Genomic DNA, 20744 nt, shown 5'->3' with positions numbered 1-20744 from the left:
CCCCAGGCCTGGGCCCTCATTGGAGGGGGCCGGGCCTCTGCATCCTGCTCCTGGGTCCAGACTTCACTTGTCTGAGCCGCGTCGTCCTCCTCTGGGGAGCGGGACGCTGTCCGGGTGCTGTGCCCGCCCGGGAGGCTGCCAGCAGCCCCTCCCCGGCCACGGGGAGACGGGTGGGCCCGCCAGGCCCGGGAGCAGCGAGAGCGTGCTGTCATGCCTGCGTGTGTGACACGGCCCGGCCCCCGCCCGGCTCCGCTGCTCAGGGCAGACCTGGGCCGGGTCTGGAGACAAGAGCATGACGCCGCGCCATCCCTGCCCTTGGCAGCCACGCCGGGTGTGGGCGGAGGCCACTGCCCTGCTGGGGCGCGGGCGCCTTCCTGCCAGCCTGCCAGAGCGACGGCAGGGCGCCCCCTGCAGGCCGCGGGGAGCACGGCGGGCTGTGGAGCTGCGGAGGCCACGTCTGGGGAGGGGCCACGAACGGGCGCCAGTGTCTCGGTTGCTTTGACTACACAGCCCCGCCAGCTGCAGCCCCTCCTGCCTCCATCCCCTCCTCCTCCTCCATCCCCCCCAGTTCCCACCTCCCCGTGCAGTTGGTGGGGGGGTGAGTGCGGCTTCAGGGCTGCAGGCGGCTGGGCCCTCGGGGCCGTGGAGCCCGGCTGCCCCCTGACCCGCGCCCTCCGCCCTCCGTTCCAGGTGCCGGGGAGTCGGGGAAGAGCACCATCGTTAAGCAGATGAAGTGAGTGCCACATGCGGGGGCCTCCCAGCCTCAGTCTCCCCTCTCCTGGGCCCGGCCACCCGCCCTCGGGCCCGGGGGTGGGGGTCCCTGCAGGCCCCGCCCCCGGTGACCATTAACCGCCCCTGGTGCAGGATCATCCACGAGGACGGCTACTCGGAGGAGGAGTGCCGGCAGTACCGGGCAGTCGTCTACAGCAACACCATCCAGTCCATCATGGCCATCGTCAAGGCCATGGGCAACCTGCAGATCGACTTCGCCGACCCCTCCCGGGCGGTACGTGGCCCCCCCCCCCCCGCCCCTCCACCAGGCCCCAGGGCACGTCACGGCCTAGGGGGCCTGAGGACCCGTTCCCGGGCCTCCTGCCCTCTAACCGCTGCCCCCCCCGCAGGACGACGCCCGGCAGCTGTTCGCGCTGTCCTGCTCGGCCGAGGAGCAGGGCCTGCTCCCCGAGGACCTGTCCGGCGTCATCCGGCGGCTCTGGGCCGACCACGGCGTGCAGGCCTGCTTCAGCCGCGCCCGGGAGTACCAGCTCAACGACTCCGCCGCCTAGTGAGTGCGGGCCGGGGGCGGGAGGGGGCCGGGGGGGCGGGCGGCTGCTGCGCCTGCAGCTGGGACGGCAGCTTTCGGGGCTGGCGGGGGCGGGCGGCTTGGTGTGTGGAGGCGGGAGGAGGCCAGGGTGGGCTTACAGAGCCGTCCCCTGCGGCGCCGGCGGCTCCTCTGCCCTCACACGTCGTTCTAAAGAAGCGTTTGCTGCGCCCGCTCTGGGCCAGGGCCCGCGCAAGGCCTCGGGGACCCAGGGCGGCGGAGCGGACAGGCCCCGGAGCAGGACCCCTCGGGGATCTGTGGTGGCGGCCGCCGGGCAGGGCCAGCGAGGGGTGCCTCCGGGGAGTCTGCCCTGGAGGGGGGGTGGGCAGAGCCCACAGGCAGGGCACAGCCTGTGCCAGCTCCTGGGTGAAGTGCTGACGGGGCCTGCGGTCACGGGAAGTTCAGGCGGGAGACACGGAGGGGAGGCCGGTCAGGCCGTGACACTCGTGGGTGGAGCCCAGGCCCCGAGCGCTCACCCTGCCGCCCGTGGCTGAGCGCAGGCCCCGCCGGGGAGCCGGAGGCCCAGCCGCAGGACGCCACCCTCAGCGCCTTTCCCGGTGGACCTGCCACGTGCCAAGCCTGGCGCAGGCGCGGGTGCCCGCGGGGAGGACAGACAGGCCGGCGGCCAGTGCTGAGGGGCAGGGCCTTGGGCGACACCCATGGGCCCTGGACGGTGCCCCCAGATAGGCTGTGACCCGGTACCGTCTCCTCCCGGCCCGTACGTACCACGCCCCGATGCCCACCGGCCCAGGCCCGTCCGCGGGCAGGAGCGGTGGGAGGCGTGCCTGCCGGCTGTGTGACCCCGAGCCCTGGCCGTTCTGTGGACAGCCCCCGCCACGCAGAGGCCTGAACCCCTGTGAGTCACCCCGTTCCCTCTCCCCCCGGCAGGCTGCACAGAGGCCTCTGCACTGCCCTCCACAGGCACAGGCTCAGCACCGGCAGAGCGTGGGCCTGTCAGTCATCGCCACTCAGTGCCCAGGCCTCAGGGAGGGCGGGCGAGAGCCGCCTGCCAGGCCCCTTCCCACTCCCCCCGTTCCCTTCTCTTCCCGTCAGCGCCCGCTGGGTGCCGGCTGTGTGGGTGGCGATGGGGCAGTGGACGCGGCCCGCTCTCCCGGTGGGTTTACGCCTTCGCTGCGGGCGGGGGACTGGGACACCCCCTCTGCTCAGCGCCCTCCAGGCGCCCTCGGCAGCGGGCCCCTGGGTGCGCCCCCCGTCGAGAAGGGGAGTCTGCTGTGCAGCCACCAGGGGCCCCAGACCGGAGGCGCCGGGGGCGGTGCCTGGTGTGGAGGTTACGGCACATGCGTCACGGTCCCCACGGCTCTTCCTGTTTTTCTGTTCTGTCTGTCTCTGAGGTCATTTCCCTCTGGCCGGGCTGCTGGTGGGAACCCAGGGCCGGCCCGGCGGCCCTGCCCCAGGAGCAGGACATCAGCACCGGCCCAGCCCCGGACTCGCAGGACACAGGCAGGCAGCAGGCTGGCCAGGGCCTGGCTGGGCGGCTGGTGCCGACAGGGGACTGATAAGGGAGCTGGCACATGAAGCCCCTGCGGTGCCCTCCCCTGAGGAGCCCAGGCAGTGGGTGCTGGGCAAGAGCCCCCCGGCCTGGCAGGCCTAGCTGCCCAACCGCCCAGCCCCACATTCAAGGACACGCCAGGCTCTATGGCTGACACCATTGCTGCAGATTGGCATCCCGAGCCCCTCCCTGGAGAGCAGATCTGCCCCCTCCTGCCCCTGCCCTGCACGCCATCCGGGCCCCTGAGGCAGGCCTGGCTGGGACGGGTGCAGGCGGGGCCGGCCACAGGCCCCCAGCTGCCCTCCGGCCTGACCAGCAGGGGGAGCCAGGGGTTCCGGTCCCGCGGTGCCTGCAGGTCAGGAGGCCCTGCTGCCCCCTGACGCCCCCGCCCTTCCAGCTACCTGAACGACCTGGAGCGCATCGCGCAGAGCGACTACATCCCCACCCAGCAGGACGTGCTGCGCACCCGCGTGAAGACCACCGGCATCGTGGAGACCCACTTCACCTTCAAGGACCTGCACTTCAAGTGAGCGGCCGGGCGGGCGGCCGGGCGGGCGGGTGGGGCGGCGGCCGCCAGCCCGGTGACGAGAGGGGCCTCCCCGGGGGCTGCTCCTGCACCCCCAGCCCCACTCTCCCCTGCTCTGCCGACTGCCCCGAGCCTGCCCTGCTGACCCCCGACCCTGCGGGCCACACCCTCCCTGGCCCGGAGGTGGGGGAAGGGAACAAGAGTGGGGTCCGGGCGGGTGTCCGCCGGCCCCGAGCGGCCCTGTCCTCAGTGGCCGACCTGGGAGAGGTGCGGGGACCCTCCCGGAAGCCCCCGTCCCCGTCCCCGGAGCTGAGGGGCCTGCGTCCGCAGGATGTTCGACGTGGGCGGCCAGCGGTCGGAGCGGAAGAAGTGGATCCACTGCTTCGAGGGCGTGACAGCCATCATCTTCTGCGTGGCCCTGAGCGCCTACGACCTGGTGCTGGCTGAGGACGAGGAGATGGTGAGCCAGAGACCGTGGGGGGCGGGGTGCGGGTGTGTGAGGGGGGAGGGGGTGCGGGTGGGGGAGGGGGTGTGAGGGGGGAGGGGTGCGGGTGGGGGGCAGGGGTGCGGGTGTGTGAGGGGGGCGGGGGGCGGGTGTGTGAGGGGGGAGGGGGGCGGGTGTGTGAGCGGGGGCGGGGGGGGCGGGTGTGTGAGGGGGGAGGGGGGCGGGTGTGTGAGCGGGGGCGGGGGGGCGGGTGAGGGGGGAGGGGGGAGGGGTGCGGGTGTGTGAGGGGGGGTGCTGACCGCGCCGTCCCGCCCCCAGAACCGCATGCACGAGAGCATGAAGCTGTTCGACAGCATCTGCAACAACAAGTGGTTCACGGACACGTCCATCATCCTCTTCCTCAACAAGAAGGACCTGTTCGAGGAGAAGATCACGCACAGCCCCCTGACCATCTGCTTCCCCGAGTACACAGGTGGGCTGGCCCCAGGGGCCTGGGGGCGCTGGCTCGCAGCGCCCCCTGCTGGGCAGGAGGGTCCCTGCGGGGCCCTGGTCTGGCGGGTGCTTTGGGACTCTGGTAGCTGTGTCAGCAGATGGGCCTTCTCCCCACCCTGGGGCGGACCCTTCGTGTGCCCGTGGCATCCTGCGCACAGACGTGTCCGCTCACACGCTCCCGTGCACACGCGCACACGCGTCTGCCGGGGACACACGCAGCGGTCTCACCGCTCCGCCTCCTCAGGGGCCAACAAGTATGAGGAGGCGGCCGGCTACATCCAGAGCAAAGTTCGAGGACCTGAACAAGCGCAAGGACACCAAGGAGATCTACACGCACTTCACCTGCGCCACCGACACCAAGAACGTGCAGTTCGTCTTCGACGCCGTCCCGACGTCATCATCAAGAACAACCTGAAGGACTGCGGCCTCTTCTGAGGGCGGCCCCTGGCCGGACGGTGAGCCGCGGCCAGGCAGGAGCTGGGGGCCAGGCAGGGAGCTGGGGGGGAGGGGGCAGGCAGGCGGCTGGGGGCCAGGCAGGGAGCTGGGAGCCAGGCAGGCGGCTGGGGGGAGCCAGGCAGGGAGCTGGGAGCCAGGCAGCGGTTGGGGGGAGCCAGGGCAGGGAGCTGGTAGGACAGGGCTGAACCAGGCAGGGAGCTGAGAGGGACTGAGCAGGGCCACTGGCCCAGAGTAGGACGCAGGGGTCCAGGTGATGCCCGGTGGGAGCGGAGGACGAGGGGCGCAGGCTGGCGGGTCAGAGAGGCCCCGGTGCCTGGCCCCAGGAGTGCACGGCAGGCTGGCTCTGCTGCTGGTGGCCGCCGCACAGAGGTGCCTGGCCGTGTGCGGGGACAGAACCAAAGGCTGTTCCCTTCCTTGGAGAGAACTCACTCCCTCACCACCTGCCACTCGGTGTGAGTGGCTCTGCTCCTCCCTCTCTGCTTCCCACCTTGAGGGTCTCTGAGGGCCTGGGCGGGGCAGGCTCCCCTGGGCTGGGGCGGCGGGAAGACTGCCAGCCTCAGAGGAACCAGCAGCAGGCACTGGCTTCTGGCGGCCGGGTGTTCCTGGTGACAGCGGCGGAAAGGAGTGGTCATTGCCGGGCGGAGACTCACAGTGCCTACCTCCTGACCAGGCCCTCCCCCCCCCCCGCAGGCCGCCGGGAATCTGCTCCCCCAGTTCCTGAGGAAGATGGGGGCAGGAGACCACGCCCCCCACCACCCTCCCCACCGCTTCCCCCTCTCTGTTCTTGGCTCCTCTGTCACCTCCCTCAGCTCCCGGGACCTGACCTGGGGAAGGGGGGCCCACAGGCCCCCGTGGGAGCCTGCCTCGTCCCAGTGCTGGGAACAGGGGCGCCCCTCCTGGCATTGTGCTGGGGGGAGCCTGGTCTCGCCCTGTGGCGGGGAGGGGGCACAGCCAGCCTGGGACCCGGTCACCCAGCCCAGCCCCTAGCCCTCCAAGGCCAGATGTTTACAGGAGCCTCCTGACCCCACCCCCGCCCCAGCGCGGAGGCCCCAAAGGAAAAGCACAAGCAGCGTGAGACGCCACCCATCCGAGACACAGGCCACCCGCTTTTTAGAGGAAAAACTATTTAAAACTGTCGGTCCTGACCGGCTCCCCAGCCCCATTCGAGCAACTTCGTGCCTTGAGTGTGTCTGTGTGTTTACACCCGCCCCCTGCTGGCTGCCCCTGGCGGCCCGCCGACACCGGCCCGCGGCTGCCGGCCTCACAGAGGCCTGCCCGGCCGGCGGCCCCACTAACCTCCCCGTAGCCCTCGGCTAACCTAGGAACCGCGCTGCCTGCGGGGCCTCTGCCCTCCCCCAGGTCGGGGCCTTCAGCCTTGAACACTTTCTTGCTTTTTTCACGTTTTATGGAATTGTCCACCGGGTTTGAAATAATAAAATGTAGAAAGAAAAACACCCAGGACTGCTCTGCTGCCTTCTTTCTGGGGGGCAGGGCAGGCTGCGTGCCACGGCGATGGCGGTGTGGGCCCTCAGCCTCAGCCTGGGCGCGGGGCTGCCGGGGCAGGCCCAAGACTGGCACTCCGTATGTCACCCCTCTCCCCCAGCACTCGGCGTCCGGGGCGGGGCAGCATGGAGTGCCAGGGGCACATTTCCAAGGACAGGAGCAGAGAGGGGCAGGGGAGTCAGGGCTAGGCGCCCAGGCCCAGGGCCCAGGTGCTATGATCACGGGCCAGGCTGGCTGCACCCCCTGCCCCCCCATCTCGCATCGGACGTGTCGCCCTGAGCCCTGCCCAGAACTAGGCGCCGTGGGCCTGACTGGACAAAGTTGGGGACAGTGGGGGCTCTGCCCAGAGGTGCCCCTCCAAACCTGATGTGGGCAGGTGGCCACCTTCCCCCACGCTGGGACCAGGCTCCAGGAAAGGGAGCTGGGGGGGGGGGGCTGGGGAGGGTCCCCCGTCGCCGCAGAAGGGAACTGGCTGATGGCCGCGGGGCCTGGGGCGGCCAGGCCAGCTCTGCAGGACCCGCAGCCCGGCCTGCCGGGCAGCGGCCCGCGGGGCGGGGCGGGGCGGGGCGGGAGGGAGGGAGGGGAGCGCGCTTCTGCCCGCGGCCGCCAGAGGGCGCCGTCGCCCGCGCTCGCCGCACGCCGGCCCGGTGACGTCACGGGGTCCCGCGGAGGCCGCGGGCACAAAGGCGCTTTGTGGGCCGCGGGGCTCGGCTCGGCGCGGGACAAAGCGCCCCGGTCGGGGTCGGGGTCGGCGCCGTGGAGGCGGGGAGGGCGGGGAAGGCGGGGAGGGGAGGGGAGGGGAGGGGAGGGGAGGGAGGGTGGGGCCGGGCCCGCCTCCGCACACCTGCCGGCGCCCCGAAGCCGGGCCGGGTCCCCGATGCTGGCGGGAGAAGAGACGCTGCAGCCGCCCGCCCGCCCCGTCGGAAGGAGCCGAACGCGCCCCGGCCGCGCCCCGCCGGTCCCCGGGCCTTTCCTGCTGCCCCTGCCTACGGGCTGGGGCTGACACAGGAGCAGGCCCGCCCCCACGGCCAGGCCCGGACCGGGGCCCAGCAGGCGGGCGCCGTGCCCCCCGCAGAGGCCTGCCAGCAGGAAGCGGCCCAGGAGCCGGTTCCTCTCTCCCCTCCGGGCCCTGCACAGAGGGGCCATTGAGGGCTGGCATTGTCTGCCGGGCGCGCCCTCCCGGGTGGGCCACGCAGGGTCTGGCCAACATCCCCTCGTCCTGCCGGCAGTGGTCCTGGGTGGGGTCCTGGCAAGCAGGGCCTCCCGGGTGCAGACCACTCCCCCCACCTGCCCGTGGCCTTTCTGCCGCGGCTCCGGCTTCTGGGGCACAAGGCCCCATTGTCCCGGCGCTGGCGGGGGCGGCCTCAATGCCGCCCTGTCCCTGGCAGTTGGGAAATTCCCAGCCGTGGAGGTGGCAGGCTGGGGGCATCGCAGGTGCCGGTACCCCAACAGGAGGGAGTCCGTGAGGCCGCCTCCTGGGGATCCCCACTGCCCGTGGCCATCCGGTCCCTGGGAGCAGCTGGGGGGCAGATTCAGTGCCCCCGAGCTGTCCCAGCCCAGGAGGCCCCTCCTCCCGGCTGCCTGGGCACCTTCAGCGGGCAGGGCCAGGCAGGGACCCGCCCCTGCTCCCAGACCAGAGAGACGCCCCAAGGCGGACCCACCTTCCAGAGGCCGCTCCTCCGAACACGCGCTGGGGCTCTGCTGGGCGTTCATCCTCAGCCCCCTGGCCGGAGGGTCAGCTGGGAAGACAGACAGGCTCCCAGTCAGAGGCCGAAGGGCCGAGGGCAGCCACGCCCAGCTCCCCTGGCCCACACCCACTCCAGCAGGTGCTTCGAGGCCCCAGACCGGCTGCGGGACAGGAGGGGCCTCGTTAGGACTGGCTCTGAGGCTGCAGGGGCTGCGAGGCCTGGAGGAGGCCCTGACCCCCGTGGTGGTGGCCCGTCCCGAAGCCTCTCCGAGCAGCCCCTCTCCCCACCCAGGGCTCCATGCCGGCCCCAAGGCTGGAGGCGTCAAGCCACACCTGGACTGCAGCCACTCGGCCTGGGGGAGAGGGTGGGGCAGGGCTCCCTGGTCCCTGCCTCCCCCCAGCCCCTCGGAATGCCAGCTCCCACACACCCAGGGGGCCTCCAGCCAGTGGGATGTGTGTGTCCATGCCCGCCAGCCACTGGGCTCCTCAGTCCGTCCCCGGTGATGGGCACAGGGGCCGGGGGCAGGGCCTGGACCCCTTTCTCCCGGTGCTGGTTGGCCCTTTGCTGGCGCTGCAGCCACAGGTGATCCTGGTTAGAAAATCAGTTTGCCGTCGACGGGAAGCTGTGACTCTGCTTCCGCCGTGCTGAGGGGGAGGGGGGTACAGGGCGAAGGACAGGGAGGTGTCCCTTCTCCATTAGCCCCCTCTCCGTGTGCTCAGCGGCCGGAGGCGGAGGGCTCCCGGCGGGCACTGCCTCCGGCCGGCCTCCCGGGCCTGGCTCTGCGGCCTGGGGCCCGGTGATGGCAGCTTCCCGCTCAGGCGTCAGGGCGGCACAGGAGCGGAGGGGACGGAGGCAGCAGGTGGCCGAGGGGCGGGCTGGCGCAGGAGGCACAGCCGGGCCCGGAAATCCTGGCCGGGAAAGAGCTGCTGCCCCTGGCAGCGGGGAGGCTGGGGCGCGGGCAGGCGGAAGGCCGGGCAGGCAGGTGGTGAGAGCGCCAGGCTCCGGCCTGGGCCCCCCAGGCCTCACGAAGCCTGAGTCAGGGGTGGCGGGTGAGGACGGGAGGCCATGGAGGGAGGGCAGGGGAGGGAGAGTGGCAGAAAGACCCGGACACAGCCTGGGGCGGGCGAAGGGGTCAGGCTGAGGCTGCAGGGAGGAGGCGGGCCTGACCCCAGTGAGACTGAGGGCCTCCCAGCGCGGGGGCGGGGAGCGGGGGGGGGGCACCCTGGGGTGGCATTGTGGAGCAGGAAGAGGAGGAGCCCCAGGGGAGGAGGGGAGGAGAGTGGGAGGGTCAGGGATGTCGGTGTGCTGGGGGGCGGGTAGAGGAGTGGGGGGGGGGTGGCAGAAGGGCAGGACGGGGACCTGGAGGCCCGGGCCTGGGTGATGCAGGGTGCCCGGTGTGCCACCCTGCCAGCACCCCCTCTTACAGCCGCAGGACTGGTGAAGGGTTGAGGGGAGCATCTGAGAGGTTCCACTTCCCGGGGGACGCACAGCTGGGAGCGGGGGTGTCAGCATTCATTCCGCCCCTCGCCGGCTCCTAGGGGGTCGCTCCCTGCCCCCCTGACCCTCCAGAGCCTCTGGAGCCCCCCAACAGCCCTCCGGGGAGGGCAGCGAAGTGTTAACCATGCTGATGAGTGTCCACTGGGCCGCGTTCCTGGCAGGCCTCCCCGCCCGCTCTCCCCGCCCCCCAGGCGGTGGAGAGAGGGGAGGGCGATGAGGAAAACAGGAGTGAGTGAGTGAGGAGCTGTGATGTGGCTGGGCAGGGGGGGCCTCCCGGAGGGCTGACCTCAGCCGGGGAGGAATGTGCGGGAGGCGGAGGGGAGGGCGGAGCGGTGGGGGCAGGGCGGCGCGGAGGCCCGGGGTTCCCGCGGCCCCGCCCCCGCCCCTCCACCTCAGCTCTGACATGGCCCTCGGGAGGACCGGGCGCCGGGCGAGGAGGGGAGGAGCTGATCTTCCCAGAAAGGTGGGCCAGGCCGGGGAGCGTGGCGCCGGGCTGGGGGGGGCGGGGTGGCAGCGTGTCCGGGGACTTAGGCCGCAGGCTCTCTCCAGCGCCCCCCCCAGTCCCCAGGGAGCACATCCCAGTGCCCACGTGACAGAGGGCACGCGGAGCGCAGGCTGATGGCTAAAGCAGGTGTGAGTGCGGCCAGGGGCCCGCCCGGCCGCCCGGCGGGAAGTCTGACCCAGCCCAGCGCCCAGAGGCCCGGGGCAGGCCCAGCGGGGCGGGGGGCGGGGGGAGGTGGCGGCAGGTGCTGGGCTTGGCTCAGCCAACCAGGCATTTCCAGGAGGAAAAAGGGCAGCCTGGCAGCCGGTGCCCCTCACAGGCGGCACCAAGCACCAGGCAGCTGTGCCCACGGAGGCCCTGGCAGAGGGTGGAGGCCCGGAGCCGGCGTGGCCCAGGGCAGGGTGCAGGCGGGGGCAGGCCTTCAGCTGCCTCCGTGCTGGTCCGTCCCATGAGTGGGGACCCAGCCCGGGCTGCCCGATCCCAGGATCCTGGGGGACTCCCGGAGCCCCGGTGACCTCGCCTGACCTTCTCCAGGAGGCCCTGCCCAGGAAGGACACCCGTGGGGCCTGGGACAGACTGGGCCCCGTCCTGGGGCCGCCCCTCCTGCAGGGCAGGGGCACACGGGCTGTCTGCAGGAAGGGGGCGAGGCCGGGTCTCGGGGCGCAGGAGCCCCGGGCTTTGGGAAGACGGGAGGGGGGGGCCTGGCCCCACTTCTCACGAGGACCCGGGGCTGGGCCTGAAGACCCGAAGCCGTGGGGGCAGGCAGGGGCAGCGGTGCGGGTGGGGCCTCAGGCACTCGCTGGTCTGGGCAGTTTGGGCGGAACACTGTAAGCAGCCAAGGAATTCTGTTTGCCTGGCTTGGGGGGGCGGCCGGGTCCGGGGCACAGAGGCAGAGCCTGGCGGAGGCGAGGTGCATCCCGGAAGCCCAGAAGGTCACCCAGGGTGTGTCCCTCCTGACCCTCCTTCCCCCACTGACCCCTCCCCTGCCAGCCGGCCAGCTGGGCAGCAGGCACACCAGGCCTGAGGCTCAGGAAAGGGCTGTGACCCGCTCTGGCTGGCACAGACTCGGCTGCTCCAGGGCCCTCGCAGCCACCGCCTCCCTCGCTGACCCTGAGGCCATTCCAAGAGGATGCCTGGGGGGGGGGGAGCCCTGGCGTGTGCCCCCAGCTGGGCCTGAGGTCCCACTCCCTGTTGTCAACATTCAGCCTCCAGACAGGGTGTCCCCCAGACAGGGTGTCCCCCAGACCCAGCTTCAGGCCCAATCCTCTGGAGGCCCTATGAACGCCCCATTGGGGACCTTGCTGGGCGAGGGGCAGTGTCCCCCCCCCCGACCCCATTTCAACCTAGAAGACAGACCCAGAGCTCACCCCCGGCGCCCTCAGCTCCCAGCAGGGGTGAGGGACCCCGAACCCGGAGCCGCACCCTCAGGCCCGGTGCAGAGAGAGACCTCCCCCGCCCACCCGCTCCCATGGCAACCACGCCAGCAGGTGGCCGGTCCTGCCCACGTGGAGAGGACAGGGACTGGTCCGAGGGCCAGCTGAGCGCCCCCCCAGCCCAGCTGGCTCCCCCCAGCGCCCAGCTGTGGAAGGACAGGTGAAGACTCCCTCAGGGTGACCCTCCCAGCTGCCCCTCTGCCTGCCGCGCTGCCCGGGCCTGGGGGCGGGTCTTTACTGCCTCTTCCGCCTTCGCTTGGACTGGGAGCCCCACTTTCGCTGCTTGGGGCGCCCTATTGCCGTGACCCCGACGGGGGTGTCTTTCCTATTCACACCCCCCCCACACCCGTGCCCGCTCACTTTGGCCGCCCGGCGCCGTCCAGGCCGCCTGCCCAGTCACCCGATCGACGGCACGCGCGGGGCGGAGGCCGCTCTTAAAGGGGCCGGCGGAGGGGGCCCCTGGGCCCCTGGCGTCTCCCTTCTCCAGAGGGGGAGGGGTGGGGTGCTGGGGTTCTGTGGCCTCTGGGGAGGCGGCGGGTCCCCCAGCCCAGAGGAGGCAGCGGAAGTGTCAGCGGAGGGAAGGAGGGAGGGGGATGGAAGGAGGGAGGGGGAGAGATGTAGGGAGGGGGAGGGACGGAGGGAGGGGGCCAGCATGGGGGGTGGGGGAGCATGTGAGAGGTCCGCCAGCTGTGGAGCTGGCAGGGGTGCAGGGAGGGCTCTGGCACGGCCCCCTGCAGTTGCACCCCTGCCCCATCCCACGCCGGGACCTGCCCCACCCAGGGCTCTGTGCCCGCACCAGCGGGGACCCGGGGCTGAGGCAGGGGAGGCTCCGGGGGGACCGGGGCTGAGGCAGGGGAGGCGGGCTCCGGGGGGGGGGGACCGGGGCGGACCCGGGGCTGAGGCAGGGGAGGCTCCGGGGGGACCGGGGCTGAGGCAGGGGAGGCGGGCTCCGGGGGACGGGCTGCCCTCGCTGGGGAGAGGCTGCCTCCTCCGGCCTTGGCTCTCCCGCTCCGTCCCTCTTGGGTCTGAGTCTGAGCTCAGAGTTTCTGTGTGACCAGCCCAGTCCGCTTCTGGGCGGGGAGAGGCCAGCTCAGCCGGCTGCTCCCTCCGTGCAGTAATCCTGACCCAGCGGCCCCCCATCCCAGCCGCAGGCCCCCACCCCAGCGGACCCGTCCCTGCAGTCCGGCTACGCCCAGGCTTCTGCCAGCCCTGGGGCTCCTCCGGTTGAAGGCAGGGGTGGGCTGCAGGTGCTTTTGCTCACCTGCGTGTCCAGACACACACACATGTGCACATGTGCACACACTTGTGACACACCTACTACAGACACACCCATGAAGTGCATGCACCACGCAGACAATGCCGTGTGTGCACACACATGCACGCCACACATTTACATGTGTGATAAACGCCCATGCCACGTGGCCTCGTGCGTGTACACACACCACACACACGTGCGGAGCAGACACACAGAGGGACCCTCAGGAGCATCCACACTCACGGACGCCCACACCCCTGGCTCCTCGGCCCCAGAGGCCATCCCTGGCTGTGGGCGCAGCCGCTGAGCCCCTCCAACGGGCACCGGCCCCTCTGACCTTCCCTCAGACCCCGGCCCCGGGGCACGGGGGCCTGGCCTGTGTCCCCCCCCCCCCCCCGTCCCCGGCCACGTCCCCCTGGCGGGAAGCAGCCGGGTGTGAGTGAGCGCTGAGCGCGGCTGGGAGGGCGGTTTGGGGCGGGTGACGTGGTGGGGCGGGTGCTGCCTGTGGGTGACCCCGGGGTGCCGCGTGGTGTGCCTGTGGCTGTGCCGGGCGGGCACCCTCGGGGGAGGGCCCAGAGGGGGACGCGCCCCTGCCGCCTGCCCGGTGTAACCTGATCCCGGCTCCGGCGCCGCCCCAGCCGCGCCCTCCTCCGCTCCGCTTCCAGATCCCGGGCAGAGTCCAGGGCGGCTCGAGGCTCCTCGCACAGGCTCTCGCCTGCCGGCGCCCGCTGCACCCTGAGCGCCCGGCCGGCCGGCGGGCGGGCCGCCATGATCGCGGCCCTGGTCCTGCTGGGGACGGCCGTGCTGGGGGCGGCCTCCCCGAGCCCGCCCCGCCTCCGCTTCTCCTTCCGAGGTAGGCGCACCTGGCGGGCGGGCCCGGGGCCGGGGCGGGCGGGCCGGCCGGCGCTGTGCGGGCCGTGCCACCTGACCGGGGGCCACCTGCGCCGGGATCGGGGCCTCCCAGGCCGTGGCCAGTTCCCCCTGCCCGGCCCCACTCCCAGCCCCTCTGCTTTCCCAGGAAGACCCCGGTCTCCATGGCAACAGGTGCTGCCTCTGTGCCATCCGGATCGCAGGGAAGCTGGGATGTGGGGCTGTCGGAGCCCCTTCCCTGCCTCTGCCCGGGAGCGGTTGCTAGGCACAGAGCCAGCTCCCGGCAGGACGGCCGACAGAGCCCGCACCTGACTGCGGAGGCGGCTCCGGCCCCCGGGCCCCGGCCCCCATGCGCTGCCAGAGTCATTGCCTGCCGGAGCCCAGCCTGTCCGCCGCCTTCCCCTCGGGGCGCGGGGGGGTGCACTGCCCACCTGGGAGCCTGCACCCGGGTGGGCCTTCGCGGTGTGAGCTCACGTGCGTGAATTCACGTGCGTGTGGGCCTGAGAGAGGACAGACGGCGGTGTGTGTGTGTGTGTGTGTGTGCCGAGTCCTCAGGGCCCCCCCCCCCCCAGAGCTGCAGGCCCAGCACGGGCTGCGGACCTTCCGGCTGCCCAGGACCTGCTGCTACGAGGCGCTGCTGGTGGACGAGGAGCGCGGCCGCCTGTTCGTGGGCGCCGAGAACCATGTGGCCTCACTGAGCCTGGACCACATCGGCAAGCGGCCCCGGAAGGTGGGCCCCGCACCCCCGGGCGGGGGGGGGGCGGAGTGTCACCCCCGAGCACGGCCCTGACCTGTGCCCCCCCAGCTGGCCTGGCCGGCGCCCGTGGAGTGGCGTGAGGAGTGCAACTGGGCCGGGAAGGACATTGGGGTGAGTGCCGGCTGCGGGGGCAGGAGGGTCAGCCCCGGGCATGGCGAGCGGCGCGGACACAGAGGCCTGTCTGTTGCTGGGGGGGGGGGGGGTCTGCGGCGGGAGGTGGTGAGTCAGGGTGGGGGCTCATGTGATACTTGGGGGCCTGAGTCACAGGGGCCAAGGCGGACCTTTGCTCCCCGGTGCCCATTCTGGTGGGAGGGGGCTGGGCCGGCCGGTCACCCGCAGGTCCCTGGAGCCCATTTGGTGCTTGCCTGAGCTGATGCAAAGGAAAGGAAGCGGTGAGAGCGGGAACCCCTGAAAGCCGCCCCCGGGGGGGACCCTCACTGTCACCCCGGCCGCCCGCTAGACGGAGTGCATGAACTTCGTGAAGCTGCTGCACGCCTACAACCGCTCCCACGTGCTGGCCTGCGGCACCGGCGCCTTCCACCCCACCTGTGCCTTCCTGGAGGTGGGCCACCGGCCCGAGGTAAGGCAGAGCCGGGAGGGGCGGGAGGGGCGGGAGGGGCGGGGGCCTGGCAGTGACACCCCCCCGCCCCCCAGGAGCCCGTGCTCCGCCTGGACCTCCGGCGGCTGGAGGATGGCAAGGGCAAGAGCCCTTACGACCCCGGGCACCGCGCGGCCTCCGTGCTGGTGGGTGAGTCCAACAGACCCCGGGACCTCACCAGGCCCCAAGCCCCCCCCCCGAGCCCCAGGGGCCCCCCACGAGCCCCCAGAGCTCCCCAGGCCCCCAGCCGAGCGCCTCCCGCGTGGCTGAGCCCCGGCCGTCTGCAGGGGGAGAGCTGTATTCCGGGGTGGCCGCAGACCTCATGGGCCGGGACTTCACCATCTTCCGCAGCCTGGGCCAGCGGCCGAGCCTCCGGACGGAGCCCCACGACTCCCGCTGGCTCAATGGTGAGAGGCTGGGGGGCGGGAAGAGACCCTCATCCCCATCAGGGCAGGTCCTGAGGAAGGCCCACAAAATAGGTGAGCAACCGAGGCAGCCAGGTCTCACCAAGTACTGCCACGTGGCAGGCCCCGCGGGGAAGGCTAGGCCGGTATCACAGACCCCCTCCCACAATCACATCGACCAATGAGAGCTCAAGGAGGAGGGAAAGGTGAGGAGGTCGGATGAAGGAAGCCACTCCACTGAGCATGGTGTGAGCTAACCCCTAGGACTGAGGGAAGAGCATTCCGAGCAGAGGGCACAAGCAGTGCAAAGGTCCTGGGGCAGGGACTAGCGAGAAACAGATTTCTGGAGAGCAATGACAAGGGCCCGGGTGGTTGACTCTGAGGGATGGGACCCGGCAGTGTTTGCAACTAGCGTGGGGCCTCTGCTTCCTGCTAGAGAATAAGATTCGTGAGGGAAGGTAAAACCGGAGACCCCATCTCCATCCTCTCTCAAACCACTGGCCTGGGGAATCCCCCAGAGGGCTGCCACTGGCGGGCATCCCGCCTCCTGCTTGCCCGGGTGGCCCGGACTCTGCTGCCCTCTTGTGGCTGCTTCTGGACTTGCAGGCCCTGCTCTTCAGGACTCTGCCCGCCGCGCGGCACCATCTGAACGTGGTCCCGGAGGCTGGGGACTCTCAGATGCTCGGACCGCGCTGACCCCTCACCTCGTCCCGCCGCCAGAGCCCAAGTTCCTGAAGGTCTTCTGGATCCCGGAGAGCGAGAACCCGGACGACGACAAGATCTACTTCTTCTTCCGCGAGTCCGCCGTGGAGGCCTCGCCCGCCCTGGGCCGCCGCTCCGTGTCCCGCGTCGGCCAGATCTGCCGGGTGAGGAGCCCGAGCTGGTCCTCGGCCCCGCCCACCCCTGCCTTCGGGGCGCGGCCTCACCCCCTCCCCCCGGCCCCACAGAACGACCTGGGCGGCCAGCGCAGCCTGGTCAACAAGTGGACCACGTTCCTGAAGGCGCGGCTGGCGTGCTCCGTGCCGGGCAGCGAGGGGGACGCGCACTTCGACCAGCTCCGTGAGTGCGGGGGGCGGGGGGGGGGGCACAGCCGGGGCCTGGCGGGCCGGCCGGCCGGGCTGAGCGCCCTCCGCTGAGCGCCTCCTCCAACGGGCCCGCCCGCAGAGGACGTGTTCCTGCTGCCCTCCAGGGACCGCTGGAACCCGCTGCTCTACGCCGTCTTCTCCACGTCCAGGTGAGGGCCGGGCGGGGGGCGGGCGCCTGGCTCCGCGGGCCGTCACTCTCTCCTCCCTCCGCAGCGGCGTGTTCCAGGGCTCGGCCGTGTGCGTGTACAGCATGAGCGACGTGCGCCGCGCCTTCCTGGGGCCCTTCGCTCACAAGGAGGGGCCCACGCACCAGTGGGTGTCCTACCAGGGCCGCGTCCCGTACCCCCGGCCCGGCATGGTACATCCCCGGGACCCCCCCCCAACCCCCAACCCACTCACTGCCTCCGGGTGCAGGACGCGGCCTGGGGTCTCCTGGTTCAGTGTGGCTTCTCCTTGTGTTATGGGGGGAAGTCACCTCATCAGATGGGGCTTCTCCGGGGAAGGCCGTGTCTCCTCCGCAGACACCCAGGCGGGGCTCTGTCCGGCCCCCCTGGCCCCCCCACACACACACACTCCAGGCTGGGCCTCTGTGGAGGACTCTGTTCAGCCCCCTTGGGCCCCCCCCCCCCCCCCCCCCCCCCCCCCGCACACACACACTCCGGGCTGGGCCTCTGTGAGGGCTGCCCCGGCCCCTCACACCCCCTCCGCCGCCTCCTCCACCCCCAGTGCCCCAGCAAGACGTTCGGCACCTTCAGCTCCACCAAGGACTTCCCCGACGACGTCATCCAGTTTGCCCGGAACCACCCGCTCATGTACAGCTCCATCCTGCCCGTGGGGGGGCGCCCGCTCTTCCTGCAAGTGGGTGCGGGGTACACCTTCACCCAGATCGCCGCGGACCGCGTGGCAGCCGCGGACGGCCACTACGACGTGCTCTTCATCGGCACAGGTCAGGCTCCTGGTCACCCCTCCCGCCTTTCCCGGCTGTGCCCGGCTCCCAGGCTGCCCCCCCCCCAAACCCAGGGGGAGGGAAGAGGCCGGCTGGCTGTGAGGGACACCGGCCCCCCTCGCCCGCAGACACGGGCTCCGTGCTGAAGGTGATCGCCGTCCCCAAGGGCGGCCGGCCCAGCGCCGAGGGGCTGCTCCTGGAGGAGCTGCAGGTGTTCGAGGTGAGGCCTAGCCTGCCATCGGGGTACCCCCTCCCCCCAGCCCCAGTCCCAGTACCCTTCTCCCTCCCAGGACTCCGCCGCTGTCACCAGCATGCAAATCTCCTCCAAGCGGGTAAGTGACCAGAGGCTCAGGAGTGGAATGGGCTAGGGGGTGCCCGGAGCCCCCTCCCCCCCACGGCCCCGAGGTAGCCGGGAGCCCTGGGTGTGAGCGCAGGCTCTGCCCCAGTCAGACCGGGTGACCTGAGCCCTGTGTTCTCATCGGCCAGTGGGGGAGAGGCCGGGACCTGGGGGGGTGGGCACGGGAGCTGGGTCAGCCCGGAGCCCTGTGCCCCCAGCACCAGCTGTACGTGGCCTCCCGGAGCGCCGTGGCCCAGGTCCCGCTGTCCCGCTGCGCTGCCCACGGCCGCGCCTGTGCCGAGTGCTGCCTGGCGCGGGACCCCCACTGCGCCTGGGACGGGGCGGCGTGCACGCGCTTCCAGCCCAGCGCCAAGAGGTGGGCAGGGCTGCCGGGAGGGAGGGGGGGGGGGGCGCCGGGAGGGAGGCCCCGTGCAAAGAGGGCTCAGGGCTCCCATTCTACCGCCTCTCCAGGCGCTTCCGGCGGCAAGACGTAAAGAACGGCGACCCCAGGACGCTGTGCTCCGGGGGTGAGCGCCCAGCTGCCCGCCTCTCCCCCGGGGCTGTCCCCGCCCCCCGCCCCCCTGCCTGGCCTGAACCCCTGAACCCGGCCTCCCCTCCGCAGACTCGGCTCCGCCCGCGCTGCAGGAGCAGAAGGTGCTCGGCGTGGAGGGCGGCAGCGCCTTACTGGAGTGTGAGCCCCGCTCGCTGCAGGCGCACGTGGAGTGGACCTTCCAGCGCGCAGGGCAGGCGGCCAGCGCCCGAGTGAGCCCGGGGGGAGCGAGGCTGGGGTGGGGGCTGCCCCGAGCCCTGGCACCGCCCACAGCCCTGGCCCCGCCCACATCCCTGACTACCGTAGTGGGGCCTGGTCCATCCCCGCAACTGCTTGAGGCCCCGCCCCTCCCCGTGAGGCCCCGCCCACCCGCCCCCTCCCGCCAGCTCGGTCCCTCATCCAGGTGAGGCCCATCCCTGCAGACAGGCTCCTGGCCGCTCCCTCCCACCTCTCCTTCTCTCTTCTTCCCCCCCTCCCTCCCTCCCCCACCCCCTCTCTCTCTCTCACACACACACACACACACACACACACACACACACTTGAGAAAAGCCCGGCCTGTGGAGAGGCCTGACCCGCCCCCGCAGTCAGAACCCACCGGTTCGGTTCCCCCTAACACCGGGCCCGCCCGCAGGTGCCGGCGGAGGAGCGCGCGGAGCGCACGGCGCGGGGGCTGCTGCTGCGCGGGCTGCGGCGCGCGGACGCGGGCGCCTACCGGTGCGCGGCGCGGGAGCAGGGCTTCTCGCGGCCGCTGCGCCGCCTGGAGCTGCACGTGCTGAGCGCCGCGCAGGCCGAGCGGCTGGCGCGCCCCGACGAGGCGCCGGCCCCGCCGGGCCCCAAGCTCTGGTACCGGGACTTCCTGCAGCTGCTGGAGCCGGGCGGCGGCGCCCTGCGCATGTGCCGGCCGCCGCCCGCGCCGCCCGCGCCCCGGGGCAAGGGCCGCAGCCGGCGGACGCACGTCCCGCAGCCGCGCGCCGAGCGGGGGCCGCGCAGCGCCGCGCTCCGGTGACCGGCTCCGCGGGGCCGGGAGGCGGCGGACCCGGAGGCAGACCGCGGGGCGGGCACGGACCGAGGGCTCTGGCCGGGGCGGCCGGCGTATTTATTAACGGATAACCGGGAGCGGCCCCGAGGCGGCCGGGCAGTGCGACGGGCGGAGGAGCAGAGGCCGGGCTCCGAGGGGGACCGGGCGGGAGCCGCCCCGGAGAGGGGCCGGGCCGGGCCCATGTACTAACACAATAAACACTTATCGCTGACGCCGGGGTGGCCCCAGCACCGTCCGCCTCCGGTCTCCTGTGTGGCCTGGGCACCTTGGGCAGACGGGCCTGTGTCTTCTGAGGATGCTCGGTGGGGGGGACGGCTGAGCGGGTCCCGTGGAGAGGGGCAGGCACATAGACCCTGTGATGTCATTTCTGGGCTCAGCGCTGGCGAACAGGAAAGTGGGCGATGGGGGTGACATTGGAGCTGGGTGACGGGAGCACCAGGGGGCGTCTGGGCAAACCGGCCCGCAGGGAAGGGCCAGTGCAAAGGCCCCAGTGTGCCCAAGCTCGCTGTTAGAAAAGTCACAGAGGCACCCCAGCCCTTGGCTCCGTGGACTGAAGGGTCCTGGGTTTGATTCTGGTCAGGGCACATGCCTGGGTTGGGGCTCCATCCCCGGTGGGGGTGGGGGTGTGCAGAAGGCAGCCAATGATTCTCATCATTGATGTTTCTATCTCCCCATCTCCCTCTTGGAAATCAATAAAAATAAATGGAAAAGGAGAGTCAAGGCCAGTGTAAGGCGGGGGAGTGACGGGTCTGGGGTGTTTTGGGAGGCAGAGCCCCCCAGTCCTGCTTTGTCCCCTTTGGGGAGGAGTGACCACCTGACAGCAGAGGGTGGGTCCTACGCTGACCACTCTCCGTTCAGGGCAGAGACAGGGAGGCAGCCTCCTGTGAAGGGGGAGGACCCAAACTGGGAGCACCATGGGCGGTTCTCCAGCCCCCTGTGCTCCGCGGGAAGAACCACGCCCTTCCTGTCTGCAGGTGAGAAAACAGGTCAGCTGGCCAATCCTCCACACGGGGTTCGAGGCTTAGTGATGACGTGCAGCCTTGAGGGTCGGTCCTCCCACTGAGCAGCACGGCTGCCGCCTGGACGGGCCATCTGCGCCCTTTCAGGGTTCTCCGAGCCCTCCTGGCTGTCCAGCACCTCTGTCCCTGGTGCCAGCGGGTCACAGGGGGTGGGTGCCTCTCCCTCATTTGCCCGGAGACCACCCAGCTGTGGGCAGGGGTCTCGAGGGTGGAGAAGCACAGCCCCCCCCCACACACACACACACACTCACGCACACACACGTCCTGGCTGCCGTGGAGGCGCTGCCGGAGCTGTGCCCGAGGCTCCGGGCTGGCATGGATGGCAGCGGCAGGTTCGCAGGGAAGCCCCGGGCACACGCACCGGTGGAAGCCGGCCCTGGTCCGGGCTCCATCACCAGCCAGGAGCCACTGGCCACAGGGCCGCTCGGCTCCTCCCTCTAAATATAGCCCCCGGGCTGAGCTCAGGCTTATTTTGGGCCGAGCTGGGAGGCAGCCAGGCCTTCGCCGGGCTCCC

The 20744-nt window shown here is 71.8% G+C and overlaps 2 protein-coding genes across 4 annotated transcripts in view; both read left to right on the top strand.

The window, feature by feature from the left end:
* The window catches only part of GNAI2 (G protein subunit alpha i2), a 14907-nt gene extending 8708 nt beyond the window's left edge, over positions 1–6199 (top strand). Inside the window, 10 exon segments of the mRNA XM_084902320.1 lie at positions 691–733; positions 865–1006; positions 1122–1282; positions 3226–3354; positions 3685–3814; positions 4118–4271; positions 4536–4576; positions 4578–4677; positions 4680–4746; positions 5438–6199. Coding sequence (XP_084758446.1) covers positions 691–733; positions 865–1006; positions 1122–1282; positions 3226–3354; positions 3685–3814; positions 4118–4271; positions 4536–4576; positions 4578–4677; positions 4680–4726 — 947 coding nt within the window. The 3' untranslated portion in view covers positions 4727–4746; positions 5438–6199.
* A 3615-nt stretch (positions 6200–9814) lies between these two features.
* Positions 9815–20670, top strand: SEMA3B (semaphorin 3B). Of its 3 annotated transcripts, none has more exons than XM_084902288.1 (18): positions 9815–9898; positions 13291–13478; positions 14068–14225; positions 14301–14363; positions 14713–14832; positions 14907–15000; positions 15138–15257; positions 15975–16120; positions 16202–16313; positions 16419–16488; positions 16553–16697; positions 17066–17285; positions 17414–17505; positions 17576–17617; positions 17841–17998; positions 18094–18149; positions 18245–18384; positions 18804–20670. In XM_084902288.1, exons 2-18 carry the CDS (start codon positions 13394–13396, stop codon positions 19176–19178), a joined length of 2196 nt encoding a protein of 731 aa, XP_084758414.1. In that variant the 5' UTR covers positions 9815–9898; positions 13291–13393; the 3' UTR covers positions 19179–20670. The 3 variants fall into 3 exon arrangements, with proteins under 3 accessions (XP_084758414.1, XP_084758413.1, XP_084758415.1); XM_084902287.1 differs by lacking the exon at positions 9815–9898 and adding an exon at positions 11373–11530; XM_084902289.1 differs by lacking the exons at positions 9815–9898; positions 13291–13478; positions 14068–14225; positions 14301–14363; positions 14713–14832 and having other exon boundaries at positions 14922–14996.
* Positions 20671–20744: the final 74 nt, after the last annotated feature.

Source organism: Pipistrellus hanaki, assembly GCF_964339955.1.
Source record: "Pipistrellus hanaki genome assembly, chromosome: 13".
NCBI lineage: Eukaryota > Metazoa > Chordata > Mammalia > Chiroptera > Vespertilionidae > Pipistrellus > Pipistrellus hanaki.
Note: the sequence above shows the minus strand (reverse complement) of the source record. Positions and strands in the feature narration are given on the sequence as shown.